Source organism: Pseudonaja textilis, chromosome 4 (assembly GCF_049901715.1).
Source record: "Pseudonaja textilis isolate UNSWEBS1 chromosome 4, rPseTex1.2, whole genome shotgun sequence".
NCBI lineage: Eukaryota > Metazoa > Chordata > Lepidosauria > Squamata > Elapidae > Pseudonaja > Pseudonaja textilis.
The window spans coordinates 59994109-60009917 of NC_141993.1; the positions used below are offsets into that span (position 1 = coordinate 59994109).

At 31.6% G+C, this 15809-nt stretch overlaps 1 protein-coding gene across 2 annotated transcripts in view; it reads right to left on the bottom strand.

Moving 5' to 3' along the window:
• Window positions 1-2125: 2125 nt before the first annotated feature.
• Window positions 2126-15809, bottom strand: part of SLC25A36 (solute carrier family 25 member 36) — a 31829-nt gene continuing 18145 nt past the window's right edge. For both annotated transcript variants that reach the window (XM_026701503.2, XM_026701505.2), the window contains exons 5-7: window positions 10296-10362; window positions 8424-8713; window positions 2126-7402 (exon numbers count right to left, since the gene is read on the bottom strand). In XM_026701503.2, coding sequence (XP_026557288.1) covers window positions 7179-7402; window positions 8424-8713; window positions 10296-10362 — 581 coding nt within the window. In that variant the 3' untranslated portion in view covers window positions 2126-7178. The remainder of the gene's footprint in view (window positions 7403-8423; window positions 8714-10295; window positions 10363-15809) is intronic.

Here is a 15809-nt window from a genome sequence, read left to right on the forward strand (position 1 = left end):
AGTACTTTCCTACCCTCAGTCTTCCCATAACCTCTTTGCATCTTACTGAGAATTGTGGAATAGCAATATGGTGCAGTTTTTATACATTTCATATTTATAAATTCAGTAAATATTGCACTGTTACTATTTGCCACATTTTCATGTTCTACAACCCATCATCTCTCTCTCTCTCTCTTTCTCTCTCTCTCTACATTTTTTGAACTTGGCTGATTTTTCCTGTTTGTAAGGGATATGATTTTTAACTATACTGCTTGCATTTCCATAGCTTTTTGAAAGGAATTACATTGATGGATAGTCAAATACAATATAATTATTCTTATTTTTAACGATCACTATCTCAACAGGCAGTTATGTAGGCAGTTTTTTCCCAGGGAAGTAAATTTTCATGACAATTTTATGCAGCTGTTTTCAGGTATTGGCTTAAACCACAAATTCATCATTCCCCCATGTCTCTCTTTTCCAGACCTATAACATATGTATAATAATAAAATATTGTAAGGGATTTATTTCCTAATATAAATACTTCCAAGCCTTTTCAGGGATTGAATTACTCCCAAGTTGCTTAAGGGATTTCTACTAAGGCAGACACTAGATATGCTTCAAGATTGGAGAATATGGTTTAAATTATTTCCAATATAAATGATCTATTATTATAACCAAGCCGGCCAAAAATGACAGCCATCTAGTTATACCATAAGTGGTCTAAAATCATGACATTCTTCATGGAATGAATTCAAACTTAGTTGCCATTTTTGGCAGCAATAAAATATTAGACATTTGTAAAAATATTTCATTTTAACATGGGAATGTAAAATAATGATCCAGTGATCAAGTTCCTATATTCTATGGAAACAGAATACAGTTGTCTCCTCTGATTATGTAAGGTGCTGTAGGAAAATAATGTAAAATTATCCAATTCTATTCTATTTATAGAATAGTCCAGATTATCATGTAGAATATCAGACAGCAGGAAGTGAAATGCTCCCCAAACTACCAAATAGTATATCAGCTACTTACAAATTGAAGCATGCATCTATAACTGCTACCTAGAATGGTACATGAAATAGTCTGCATGTAGTACTTGATATTCCCTTTTTCTAATTAGAAAATCATTTGTATAATTTTTAATTAATTGGATATTTGCAGCAATTGTAAAGGAAAAGGAAATGCAAAACCATGCATGTAGACTATGATTTCCACTCCTAACAAGCATCACTCTAAAACTTGTTTTTCTTGCATTGTTCTTGTTTATTATATGCTACGTCAGAAACAGTTTTAGTACTGTACTCTTGCAACACTGATTTTCAGCTATTTCTCAATTCACTTGTCAGGAAAAGGATATGTTCTAATGTGGAACATGGGAGCCGGCCTTATGCTGAGTCAGATTATTGGCCTTTGTAGCTCAGTATTGTTTACAGTGGCTGGCAGAGCTCTCTGTAATTTCAGACTGGAATATTTCCATTTTCTTTGTGGAAGGAATTAATCCTGGCATCTTCTGTGCACAAAGAACTGCCACTGAATTTCAAATCTTGTCTTGATATTGGAAAACTTGTTATAAATTCTATACAGATTAGTGATTGCTGTATATCTGGTACAGAGGATAGTCCCACAGGAGTATCTGGTACAGTAATTCTGGTGCTTGTTACTTATGATACTCAGATACATTTATGTTATGGTCGCCCATCTTTTTTATAATTGGTAAATCTGGAATCCAAGTGTTATCCTTCCATCTAGATAAAATCTTGAAGTCCTAAAATATTGTTTGTTATCAAGCAGGGTGTAGCTCAACTGCAGCACCTTTAATATGTGGGGACTTCAACAAGCTGACTGAGAAATTTTGGGAGTTGATGTTCATCCATCTCAACATGGCTAAGATTGAGAAATACTGGTTTAGAAGAAAAGGAGACATTTAATTCATAAAGAAACAAGACCTGAAGAAAAAGTATTATGGTAAAATATACTACCCTATAAAGAATATTTTATATAGTCTTTCTTTTATGTTGTGAACTTCATTCCAACGCCAATGTTTTTTCTCCCACTCTGATAATTTAAACAATCACATTTTTTTTTTCATTTGAAACACTCTTTTCTTTGTGTTTTAAAAAAGTGAATGAAGTCTGATTGGTTTGAATAAACTCTATTTTATTTTGAAGTTTTGAGCAGTCCAAACAAAATGTTGCCATTGCAGCATAAATACAAAAAGTATTTAAAGCACATATTTGACAGCCAAAAATATGGTATGAAATTAAAAATGAAAGTTTGTAGGAGTGGTAGAATGTTTGACTTTGTAAACAAGAGCTCTACAAAAAACCACTTTCACATATAAAGGGTATGCAAGCTTTCTGTACATAAAATAAAAACCTGAAATTGGACTTCAGGTATTTATCAAAAGATAAAAATTTGAATTCTGAAGTAGCAAACGGATATAGGCACACATCATCAGTATTCTGCTAGATTGTAGAATTTATAAAACCTAATAAAAACAAAATAATCTACAGATTACAGGCTGCAGTTATATCATACAGATTTGAAAGAGTTAAAAATGAGAGGTCACAATATCTTCCATCAGTTCTAAAATTATAGTGTTAGATAGTCATAGAACTACATTTCAATGATACATTACTTTTAATAAGTACATTTTATGCTTTTCGAGAAGAAAGGAAAGCATTGGAAACCTACTAGGTATGAGTAAAGCAGACTACTAAGTACCTCACATGCAAAATCTCAAACTTTTTTTTTGCATGGTGGAATAATAACCCTTTTACATAAAATTTTAGATTGATAACCAGCCTACTGAAAATGTCACATTAGCTGTTTTATCATTTAAAGTGTCAAATTTGAGTCAAAGATTTATGTATGCTTAACAAAACTTTGCTTACAATTAGATAATAACATATAAGAAACCTACGAGTTATTCCTTGATTTAATGTCATTTTACACAGAGTAATAAAAATCTGGCAAGTGCAAGTTTTATTACATTATCTACTATGGCTTGTTTCTGTGCTACACATTAATAGATATGAATATACACATCCATACAGATACACTTCTGGCACTGGCATTACTGTAGTGCCACCTTCTGGTTAAATTTGTTTTATTAAGAGAGTTGTATTTATGGTATCTACCGCAGCAAAAAACCAGATGTTTAGTAGAACGAGCTCATTTATAAGTCACAAACATGTATGCCTTTTAATACATTTTTGTCAGCTAAAGATGCTACCAGACGCCCTTTTATTTTACTGTTTGTGTCTGTCTTGTCATTTTTCAGAAGAATACAACAAAGTTCCAAAGTATATTATGCGCATGGAAAAATCCTCACTTTTGAAGTTTTAAATCCATTATTTCATTCAAAAAGATATACAGGAACATAACTACACAACTGAGGATTAAATTATGTTCATGTTACGTAATTATTTAACCAAATTGTATATGCCTGGAGAAAAATGGGTAACTCTATTAGTTCATCTTATAAATTCAAAGCTGGATGCAAAGATCAAAAAGCCATAAAAGACTAGTACATGGAAAATGTATAGTCTTTTCTTCAAACTATCAAAAAAATGTGGGGCAATCCACTAATATTTTTGTTAATTTTTTTGTTTTTTATTTCAACCCAAGTGGGCACTGGGTATCAACATTCCTTTGGTGGGAAATGGTACTTAGGGAGCTTTCTGAAAATATTCCATTGGGTTTCTGCTTCTTCTTTTAACCTCCCCTGAGGTCCCTAATCTGAATACAGGCTGAAGCTAGGATAGCTCATTAAGGCAATTTTGCTAAAGGTCATCAACATTAATCTTGAATTAAGGGAGTGTTTCCCAATCTCAGCAACTTTTAAGATGTAAAGACTTCACTGATCAGCGTTCTCCAACCAACATGTTGGCTTGGGAATCCTGGGAATTGAAGTCCACATACCTTAAAACTGTAGGAGTTGAGAAATGCTGGACTAAAGCAAACAAGTACCTTACAGATTCATGTTTAGCAAGTAATGCACTAATAAAAAAAAAAAAACTACAAGGAATCAGGATGCAAAAAGAAAGTTACAACTGTCCATACCTTGTTAAATTAATGTAATTTTTTCTGGGATTCTGTAGTCACTGCCTTAAGAAAGGAACAATGACGTTGTTTATAAAGAATCGCTGACAAGCACAACATACACACACACACACACACACACACAGATATAACTATTTCTCCTTTGAACCTAGATATTCCACCACTCATGTCACAGCATATATGAAATGACAATGACAGTAAAAATACTTAGGATGACTTTATTACTTCATCACATCCCTAATTCTTAATATATCCATCATAAATGCATTTTTCTGAAGACAGAGTATAAAAATTTTACCAAAGAAGTTTATATGTTTTGAATTATGCCCAAATAAATGATAGCTAAGAGACTTTGTTCATCTAGCAAAGTCATATGTGCCTTAAGCAACTGCATGATCAGAATACCGCATGATCGTGTACTGAGTGGGATCTACTTTATAATAAACAATAGAAATGTGGATTCATAAAGCTGGCATGCTTGGAACAGCTTATGATTTTGAAATATTCATTTTTAAAGACTTGTCAGATTAGAGTTAGTAAGTAATCATGATTTTACCTACATTTTAAGCTTGCCCCAAAGTTCTCTGACTCATCACCTTTGGCGATTGTTGTTGGAATGCTATCATATAATGGTGATTGCAGGGGGGAGAGACTTGGTTATCTGAATCTACCTGAGTGTAGAAATAGAAATATATGAAGTCTATTTTTCTATAAATTTTTTCATAACAAAGTAATATTACTCAATTTTATCATTTAAGACAGCAAACACGTATAGCCTATTGTTTACTACTAGTAACATCTTTGTCAGTAATATTTACAAGCAAGAAATTTGTTGGGGAATCCATTCCTTTAATGATAAGTTTTCTTCATTCATCTTCAACTAATAATTGTATCTGTCATGTTAATTAAAATAATACAGGTAGTCCTAAATTTATGACCATTCATTTAATGATAGTTTGAAGTTACAATGGTGCTGAAAAAAATGATTTATAGTATGTCCTTGAATTTACAACATCACATCATCCGTGCAAGTCACCTGATCACAATTTGAGCACTTGGTAACAGGCTCACATTTACAACAGAGGCAATATCCTACAGTCGTGTGATCATGATTTGCAACCCCCTTGCAAACTTCCAATAAGTAAGTCAATGGGAGAAGCCAGATTTGCTTAATAACTTTGGTTAGCAATCAAAATTTCAGCCCCAAATGTGTTCGTAAATCAAGGACTACATGCATAACAAGATCAGTCTTATTAAAGAAAATTATTTTCTGCTAAAAAGGTCCAGCAGAATGATTTGTAACAAGAGGTACATTTTAATACAACCATCAAACTAAATATTGCAAGTCTATAGGAAACATATCTGCTACAGAATAGCCAGGGAGAAACTATTTTGACAGTTGGCTATATTCTCAGTATCCCTGCAATATTTTAAAGTAGCCTGCAATAAAAAAATTGAACAATTTATAGAAATAAATGTTACGCCTTCCTCGTGCCACTATGTTTCACTTCTCTGTATTATACAGTAACAAAATATATACAATAAAGGGAACTAACCATGATTTAAGCCAGTTGCCTTTCAGCTATAATTCTATTTAGAAACAACTGACTTAGAAATAAATCTTTCTACATTCTTTGTAACTTCTGAATAGGCAAGAGTAGGATTGCACCATTACAATTGTTTAATTTTCTTAAATAAAAAAATCAAATGCACTAATGATACACATTTCAAGAATATTTTCTTTGAACTAAATACCCGCAAATGAATTCACAAGCTTGTTTCCTGGTATCACTAGCTAAATTTGCAAATAAAAAAATATTCAATTAGAAAACAGTAATACATAGGCAGAAAATTTGCTTGGAACAGAAGGGCTATAGTTAAAAAACTGAATGTAGGATTTTTATATTAATTATATAACACTAAAACAGGTTACTTGTAATACTGTGAATAGTGTTTGTTAAAGACAACTAAGTTACTATGCCTTAGTGAAAACCAACTATTAAATTATAGCAAATGATATTGTATAAATGTTGAAATAAATTTTAAGGATTATACTTTGAGGGGAAAAAAAAGAAACATTCATTTTTCAAGTTCTGTACAATGCACCAGAAATTAAGCAAATAATAAAACACAAGGGACTGCTTGAACGCTGCGTATTGTTATTTCTTCAGTTAATTCCATTAGCATTTGATTTTGATATGGCCTTGAAATATAGTGAAGTTTGGCATTTAGTTGATGCAGATTTTAGCTCAGGTGAAGTAACTCTTACAATAATTCAGTTTGCTGAAGTCTAACATAATGCTGAATTATTAAATTATTTGCCACTATTCAAGGGTTGGTTCATTCTCGGTTCAAAATAACACAATCTAGAAATACTTTTAAGTCCTACTAGGATTCATCAGGATTCATCTAATAGGATTCATACAGGAGAACAGAAGTAAATCTTACGCAGATCTTAACATTCTTCTATTTGTACAGCAAAAATAAGTAGGTTATTAAAATATGCACCTACAGCACACTGAACCCCAGGGTTAGTTGTTAAAATTATTAGAATTTTGTTCTTTCTGTCCTGCCCCCATTTATATAAATGAAGATTTCTATGTTTTTAGAGGGATTTAGGGATTTACATTTCCTCCTGAAACCCACTGAGGTAGTAAAATGGGAAGCTTAATGTAAATCTTCACCTTTCATTTTATTTCAATTGCAAAATGGACTTTCAGATACGAGCATGAATCAGGTTTATCCTGACATAGCCTTCAAACTGCTGTAGGAGAACATAACTCTATAGCCAGTAATGGATTTACACCTTGCACTAAAAGTTAAAACTTCCTTACACCAAGCCTTCTCTGCTCACTGCATAGAAGTAAAAAAGTTAACATGTTAATAGGAAATTGCAACTGAAGTATGACATATTAAATGCAGTCCTCAAGAACAACTTGCAAGAAATACCATATAACAAGCCAGCAGAAGTGTAAATGATTGCCTATCAACAGTCTTCCACTTTGTCCACATATGCATATAGTTGTTATACGGGTGATATACCTGGATGATATATATATATGTGTGTGTGTGTATAGCTGCTCTCTGTCATTCATAATGTTTATGGTCCATTGCAAACTTTTGGTCTTTCATTTCCCTATAGTCAGATAGTAGTGCTGCTGTCTATTGAGCAAGTAGACTACCACTTCATAGGTAGTCATCATTATAGCCGTGTTTGGTATTTGTCTTATTAAATGTGTGGCTAGGCCACGGTAGAAAGAACTATAGCCTTCTTCTTGCATAAGCAATGACAGCGTCTGGAAAAAGGATCGGTACTTTGTTCCTTCTTCTCGTAGTCTTGTTCGTACAACCTCTGTATTAAAGAAAAAGGAGAAAGTCTCATATTTGATAACTGTATTTTGTATAAAAATCTCAATTTCTAAAAAATATTCATAAGCAATCACTATACAAAGACCAGGAAAACAAATTTCATCTCTGTTTGATTCAATCCACATTCAACCACCTTTAGCTGCATGGATGGCTGCATGTATGCTTTAATCAATACTGCTTTCTCCAGGAACAAAGCATGTAAAGTAATGGCCAACAGACTGTGAATTTGATCCATCAGGTCCAAAATAATTAAAGCCATTTACCATCTTAGATTGGCTGACAACAACAGACTGTGAATTTGATCCATCAGGTCCAAAATAATTAAAGCCATTTACCATCTTAGATTGGCTGACAGCAATATAATATTTCTTTCCTTCATCCAATTATAATACTTTTCTAAGTGATTAGCATATTTTCATCAGAGTTTGGGCCAAGATCCATAGTGATGCTCAAAGTCTTGAAAGACTTGCAGTTAAAATAAATCAAGAGTATTTCAACTAATAGCTTTAACTATTTTGCCTAGGCTACCTGATCCTTGTTCAGGTCCTTGTTCAAATATCTTCTTAAACTTTACTACAACACAGAGATCATTCTCATTTTGGCTACCTCTCTTTGAAATGATCTTTCCAAGAAATAAAACCTGTTACTTGCATTTTGTCTTTTTCAGAAACTAGGTAAAGATATTCTTGTCCTGACCATATATATTTAAATGTCTGCATTACACCGGAATAATGACTTTTAACTGCATTAAAGGCATATTTCTTGTATGACTTATTAATTGTATTTTATTGTTTTTGGTTTATAATGTTTTAGAAATATCAGTGATGAATATTTTTATTAATTATGTCTGGCTAGCATTTTCATCAGTTTTCTGAAAACTGCATGTTTTAAAGAAGATGAACATGGTCATCATTTAACCCCAAAAAATTTAACATAGTCTATGATTTATTGCAATATATGGACTGTGATGCTATCTTATTTTGTTCTAAGCAAATGATCCTTACCATGTGGATAGGCTATAGATGTAGCACAGGTTTTGGAAGTGGCTGCAGCTGCCATCATACTAACAAAATCAGATGCTTTTTTGACAGGCTCATCCTCTTTATCCATCCCAGAAGCAGAATTACATTCCAAGATTTTTTGTTTAATATTCTCATAAATAACAAAATGAATAACAGTCTCTGATATGCCTGCATAAGAGGCAGACATCCCTCGGTAAAAACCTTTAATTCCATCTGACCGATAAACTTTGCGTACACATTCAAAAGCATTCATCCGCCTTTCTCCACGATTCCTAAAATGGAAAACAAAACAAAAATAAAAATTATTTCAAATCTGAATAGTTTATAATATTCTACCAAGAATCAGCATAACATACTCCATGCAGCAAAGTGGCCCAAAGCTTTCAAAGTCCTCACATTTGCATATTGTTTCATGCAATCATTTATACATTATCAATGATCAAAGAAAAGATACAGCCTTTCACCTACATACAATAGCTTGACTACATTAACCCTGATTAAATAGTTCAACTAGAACTAAATGCCTCAATGTGTTTCAAGGCACAGGACTATTGTTTACTGGTAGTTCTTAACTTGTTATCATAATGGAGTCCTTCCACAATGTTCGTAAAATGGATTGGTCATATGACTGACTTGATTTTATGACTTTCCTGCAGCGAACATTAAGTGAATGCTGTGGTCAAACTATTTCAAACCAAAGATTCGCAATGGGTATGATTTTGCAAAAACCTGTAAGTGCTAATTGTTGGCAAAACTTTTGTAAAACTCGATCTTGTGACCACTGGACACTGCAAATAGTTCTAATGCAGCTATGTTGCCAAGTTCCCAAAATTCGGCCATGTTCACATAGCTTTTTATATTCTTTAATTCTGATAGACACATATAGGATATCAATCAAGACTAACATTTCAATCTTAGTTCTATATGTCTGGATGCTCAGATAAATATGTAAGAAAGGCTTCTTGAACCATGTTATTTATTCATCAAGTTGCCAGTATTACAAGTGAAAGCCTTATGACTGATGCATTTTGAATCAAAATTCTTCCATTTAAGATAGTCCTTCTTTAAAGTCAGTATTTTATTTGTGTGCCTTCAAGTCAGTCTTGGCTCCTAGTGATTGCCTGGATTAGTTCTTGAAGTTTTTGTAGCTATTTGTTTGGAACTAAGACATAGAGGGGCAGACCTAAAGTCACATAGCCTACTAAGACGAAACATAAGCAGAAAAGTTGCTATTTCGGAACCTTTGTTTGAATTGCAGACTTAAGATTACTCCTCTCAATATTTTTTCCAGGCCATTTAGACTGTTAAGAAGCCACTATAACATGTATTATTGACAAGTTCTATGATCCAAATCATTGCCAATCAACAATTTGCCTCAGGTTTCTTGCTAATATATGTTCATAGAACCACAAAATAAAAAAATAAGAACTCAGAGCATTTATAGAACTAAAAAAATTATGATTCACGTTAAAAGGATTAAAATATATGAACGCCTACAGATGATATTTCTAGGCCATGTAGTAAAAGGTCTGATGATACCTAGTTACATTTTACAGCTTCAGTTATCAATACTGTCGATGTACATTCTAGAATCTCTTCTATTATGTAGATAATATAAACTAGATACTGAAAATAAACGTTTTAGGCACATGAAATTTGTGTTTTTGAAATACTGAAGTAAAAAAGATGTATCAATTGTCAGCAAGTCAACAGGTTCATTTTAAAACAGACATAGGACAGCAGTTAACGATGGAATCTTATTGGTTCCTTACATTAACTTTTTATAATGAAACTTTGACCAATTTTATACATACTGATCTACTTATATTTTCAAAAGATCATTTGAGATTTTACCTTGCATCAAGTTGTAATCGTGTCTTTACTAACCAAATTGGATTAGTTATGGTGATTGCAGTAAAACCTAAACAAACAATTAAAGAAAAAAATTATTTTTTCCAACATCATGGCAACAATAGGCTAAACTACAACATACACAGCAAGAAGATATAAAGTGACTTGTACTATGTTTATTGTAAAAATTCAGAAATAATTATCTGCCAACATTTTATTACTAAAAGTCCACAAGGCAAATAATACTCTGCATGATTTCAAAAATGCATTTGTTATTCAAAAATTATTAACCATAGGTACATTTAACTCAGCTTGTACCATTCTATTCATATAAATTTCATTTGGCACCTGTCCCTCAGTTTGAAACAAGGCCAGCTAAGTCTAAATAGAATCCATAAAAGTAAATTGCAAATAACATTAAACCACATCAATAAATTATTCTCTGTGAATTTGCTTTATACATTGAAAATTCAAAGCAGAACATAAAAATATTCTAACTAAACAAGTCGGACAACTTCCTCTATATAAATGCTTGAAATATTTGATAAAAAAGAAGTTGGATATCATACAATTTATGCCAGCAGCTACTATTTAACATTCAAAGTGGGCCACAGAAATTCTCATACACAGAAAAACAAATTATTAGAATGTGAATATTTGTATAATGTGACCTATTAAGCAGGCAAGATAACAACTATTCAAAGTTCCAGTAAGATGATATTGCTGAGACTACTAGATAAAAGTTTATCTCACCCACTGCAGAATCACAAAACACGGAAAGCAGAAGGCTGAAAGGGCAGTTTTAAATAGCTGTTCAGTTACAAGATTTATATAAAATGCAACATTTGTAAGGTGACATAGAAAGAATACATTTTACTAGATTCTGACCACCCATTTCTTTATTGGAAAGAATTCCACTATTCTTGCTATCACAAATCCTACTTTCTTCCTAAAGAAAAAGGATATAAGGATCTTAGAGTCAGTATTGGGTTATCTTTTTCAAGATTTTGTGCACATTCCAAACCAGAGAATGTAGAAACTTGATTTGCTAATGTCATATATAGAGCTTCTATATAATTTCTACAATTGTTCACAGCATAAAAGTTATATTTAGACAACAGCACAATCCTATATATGTCTATTCAGAAGGAAGTCCCATTCAATGATGTATTATTTATAAAAAGTATAAATAAAATGACCAAACAATTTTGAAATTAATCTATTTTTAAAAAAACCATACAATTTTTTAAAAAATCATGGTTTTGAGCGCAAGCATTTTAATTACTTTCTTATTTATAAAGTTATCTTAGAATGCTTCAAATAAATCAGTAACATTCTCATTCTCCCAATGTTGTAATTTTTAAAAAGTTTATTATTTCACCTCTTTCATGAGTTTTTCCTTCAAAAAGTTTGAAGCTCTACTGCACTTTTTATTCCCATTTGACTTGGATGTTTCTCTACAACAAACAAAATTATTTTCCTGCTATTATGTTTAAACATTAGATTCTAATTTTACAATAATTACTTCTAACTTGGGAAATATAACATAAAACAGCATAATATATTTTAAGCTTAAATTTTATTTCACAATAAAATATATTAATTATCTGAACTTATCCCTATTAATGTTAAATTTCTTCTGGTTCTTAGTAAATTAGTCTCTCTACTTGGGTATCTTTAATGTGGACATATGGGTTTTAATATTTTAAAAATGGCTTTTTAATATTTAAAAAATGACTATTTGTACTCTGAAATGTGTGCAGAAAATGATTTAAATAATTTAAAAATGACAAATATATGTAGAATTACAATTTTAATTTATGGTTTGAGACTAATATCCTATAAATCCCAGGAAAAAGGCTCTCAATAAAACTTACTTCTGAGCAGATATGCATAGGACTGTACTGTGAACTTATTTAATTCTGAAAGCTATTGGCTGAAAACTCTGACTACGGCAAATAGCAAGTATACATTGGATGATTTTTAGAAGAAAAAATATCCCATGTTTCAATTAAAACATCTCAAGATCCCAGGAATAATCTGTGCTGACTTTGTGAAATAAACTGAATTGATAAATCAATATGAACCCAAGTAATGCTAAGCTCTGTTTTTAAAGGAAAAAAGGCTCTGATCAGTGAATTCAATTAACTGCAATGGTATTACATGCAGTTGTAAATAACTACTTTGAAATTTCTGTGTAAATTCTGCATATTATCAAAAAGAGAGCTTACTAAACAAATAAGGTTAATTTTATAGCAGTTGATTCAAAGGTTTTCTACCTCTCCCCAAACTGAACGAAAGAAACAGCTGAGTGAACAATATAAGCAACTGGAGTTCAGAAATAAAGATTCCCCTTAGGTTGTTTCTTTAAGAGTGCTTACAAACCCAAACTCTGGTTCTTACTCTAGAGGCTGCAAGAGATGCTCAGTTCAGTACTCACGAGGTTTAAGTTAGTCCATATTTCTGCAGGAAGTGACCTGCGGATGGGGAACATGAGATGACACGATCTCACTCTTTCACGGGAGAAATGTACAGTAAATGCCTAAAATAGACACAGGCTTTTCTGTATCATAACAACAAGCAGTGACCTCATCAGATACATGTGACAAAACTGAATCCCATTGGGAGGGTTTGTGACTTAATAAAAGGTGAGATCTAATTTTTAAAAGTTTAGAACAGTAAAAAAATAAAAAAAAAAGAATACAGGCCACAAATATTTAAAAAAAGGATTTTGTAAAATGCACTGAGTACTGAAATTTTTGACATCTGCAGCAATTTAACCATTTTATAAAATACTTACCTATGAACTTTAAAGAAACACAAAGTATTGCTTTGGCTTTGTTTTAAAAATAATTTAAAATGCTAACCTTGTCATCAGAAATAATATAATGCTGATAAATGTCACTTTGAATATGAAGTCACCCCTGAACTTTGCTACTACAGATCAAGCTGGCTTTGAGCTTTATTAAAAGCATTAACAATAAGGAAAAAATAAGAAAAATCATAGTCGAGCTATTTATTTCCTTTTTTCAAAACAGATGTTTAAACCATTATATCAGCAAGCAGATTTATTGTGAAATGATTTTTTAAATTCAAAACTGTAAATTCTGCTGTTGCTATATAAAATTCATCAAGAAGATGATGTGGGAAAAGCCAATGAATTACAAAATTAGACAGTTCTTCATGATATAATTTTTGTTGTTTCATATTAGAATTGGTGTAAGAAGAAGATCTCAGAAAACAAAAGCTTTAAAGCATACATTTTATATTTATGGCCAACACTACCTGGAAATATCTAATCCAGTATTTTTTTAAATAATTTGCAAAGAACTGTATTACACAACACCTGTAATATCATATCCAACAAATTAACAAAGGTATTGTATTGATCAGGAATAGAAAAACTTTTAGTGGAATAGGTATTTAAATGATAATGCTGTTCCTGTTACCCATCCACAGGAAATGGGGTACAGAAACTTTATGCATACAGTTTTACTATGGTGGCAGAATGTTATCTGTACTTGGCATACATCTGTATCTGGCAGTGTTATAGTTGGGCTGCTTACATAGAACACCATTAAAACAACTAGAGTCTGTAACAATATTAGTCCTTCTGTAATGGGATCAGAATAGATTTTCAAGGTTTTTCTGGATGTGTAACATCACACTTGTCTGAATAGTCAATCTACATTAGTCTATTTTGTTCACCAAGAATGCACTGATATCCATAACAAAATGTCTAACAAAGTATTTCTTACTGGATAACAAAATATTAACACATACTAGTCACTAAACATGTAATAATTAGGCTTTGATAAATTTATTTAGCTTTTGTAAAAATTATTACTTGTATGATTTAATACATTAAACAACATTTAAAAAAACAATTAAAAATTACCAAAAAAGTATTGATTGAGAAAGTTAAGAAAAAATTCATACTCTGTGAAAGATTTTAAAATATATTTGTATGCAGAAAGTCTAATATAGTATTTCTTCCTTAAGACATATTAATTGTACTAGTAAATGTAAACTAAAATGTATCTTGCAGGCAGAATTGTTAATAGTTTAACTTATTACAGTAAGTAAGCATTTTAAAAAGCAAAAATGACAAGGTTAGCATTTTTCTCATATGCTGTTTGTATTAGTTATGAGCCAATCAGCCAAAATTATATGTCAGTAGTTTTATATTTATCTAAAAAAATTTCAAATGCAATCTATGGGATTTCTAACATCCTAAAAATATGCTAATTCAAAGGGAAAGTAGCTACCTTCAAAGCCAATATGCACAGGACATTCTCTTTCACCATGTAGTTTAAGGTATATAACTGCAAAGCTGAATGTTATTGCCAGTCAATTTTTTGTAAGCACATGAACAAGATAATTTCATGTAATAAAAACAGAATCACAGAAATTCAAAAGAGGTAGCCTTTTATATTAAATGTAGAACAAAGCATATTTGCCTCAAAATAACAGCTATGAAAAACTAAATAATTAAAGAAATAGATCTAAAACAGAATTTTCATATACATAATTCAAATCATAAATATAAAAAAAAACCCTGCTGGATAGGCAAACTGGACTTGCATGTAGATATGAAATTTGCCAACAAATCAGTTTTCTACATATTCTGGGCAAATATGCATATTTACAACAATAATTATAACAACTAGGTAATTAATGTTTAAGCTAATTACAAACAACTATTAATGTGTATATATACAGGTCATTTTCTGTTAAAAAATTACTAATCCATTTTCATCTGCTGCTCTGTTCTTTATCAAGAGAAATTTAATTTCTTTGTAACTTCTGAGGAAAAAAGAAGACAGGTAACAGTCTCTAAATCAATGTACAATTTTAAAGGAATCCTCATTTGCACTTCCTTCCTATTCCCCATGGATTCTTTAAACAACTGTATACAAACAGCTACTTAAAATGTAAATCTCTATTCTCCAAAATAATAAGACAGAACATTAGCTATGCTTATTAATTATATGGGCATTGTCAGGATTTGATATAGAACACATTATGTAAGCCACTAACTGAAACATTTATTCTAGAATAGCACAATCTTACATTTTCTCATCACATGCCTCAGAGACAACTATTACAGAATTGCAACTGCATGAATTCTATTATTAATTCTGAATAAACATGTAAATAATGTTGGAGTACATTTTTATCTCCTCTGTTTCCTAAGAAACTCATTTTCATATCCTCCCCCCCCCCCATGCCATCAGGAGAAATTTTGCTTGTTTTCTTATCCCTTATGAAGGCAATGAGCTTTGAGGATTTATCTGATACAAGCTGGTGCACAAAGAAGATATTGCAGGTGACTTATCAGAGGAAGAAGTTTGCAATATAAAGTCTGTCAATGAAAAGGAAAAAAAGAGGTGCTCCTTTATTCCACATAAAATTTTCTTAGCTTGACAGGACTATGCACTGATCAAGATTCAAAGGGGAATGGTGCACTGGAGCATACATAAGTGAGCACATGTATCTGTTGGCATTTCTTAAAAG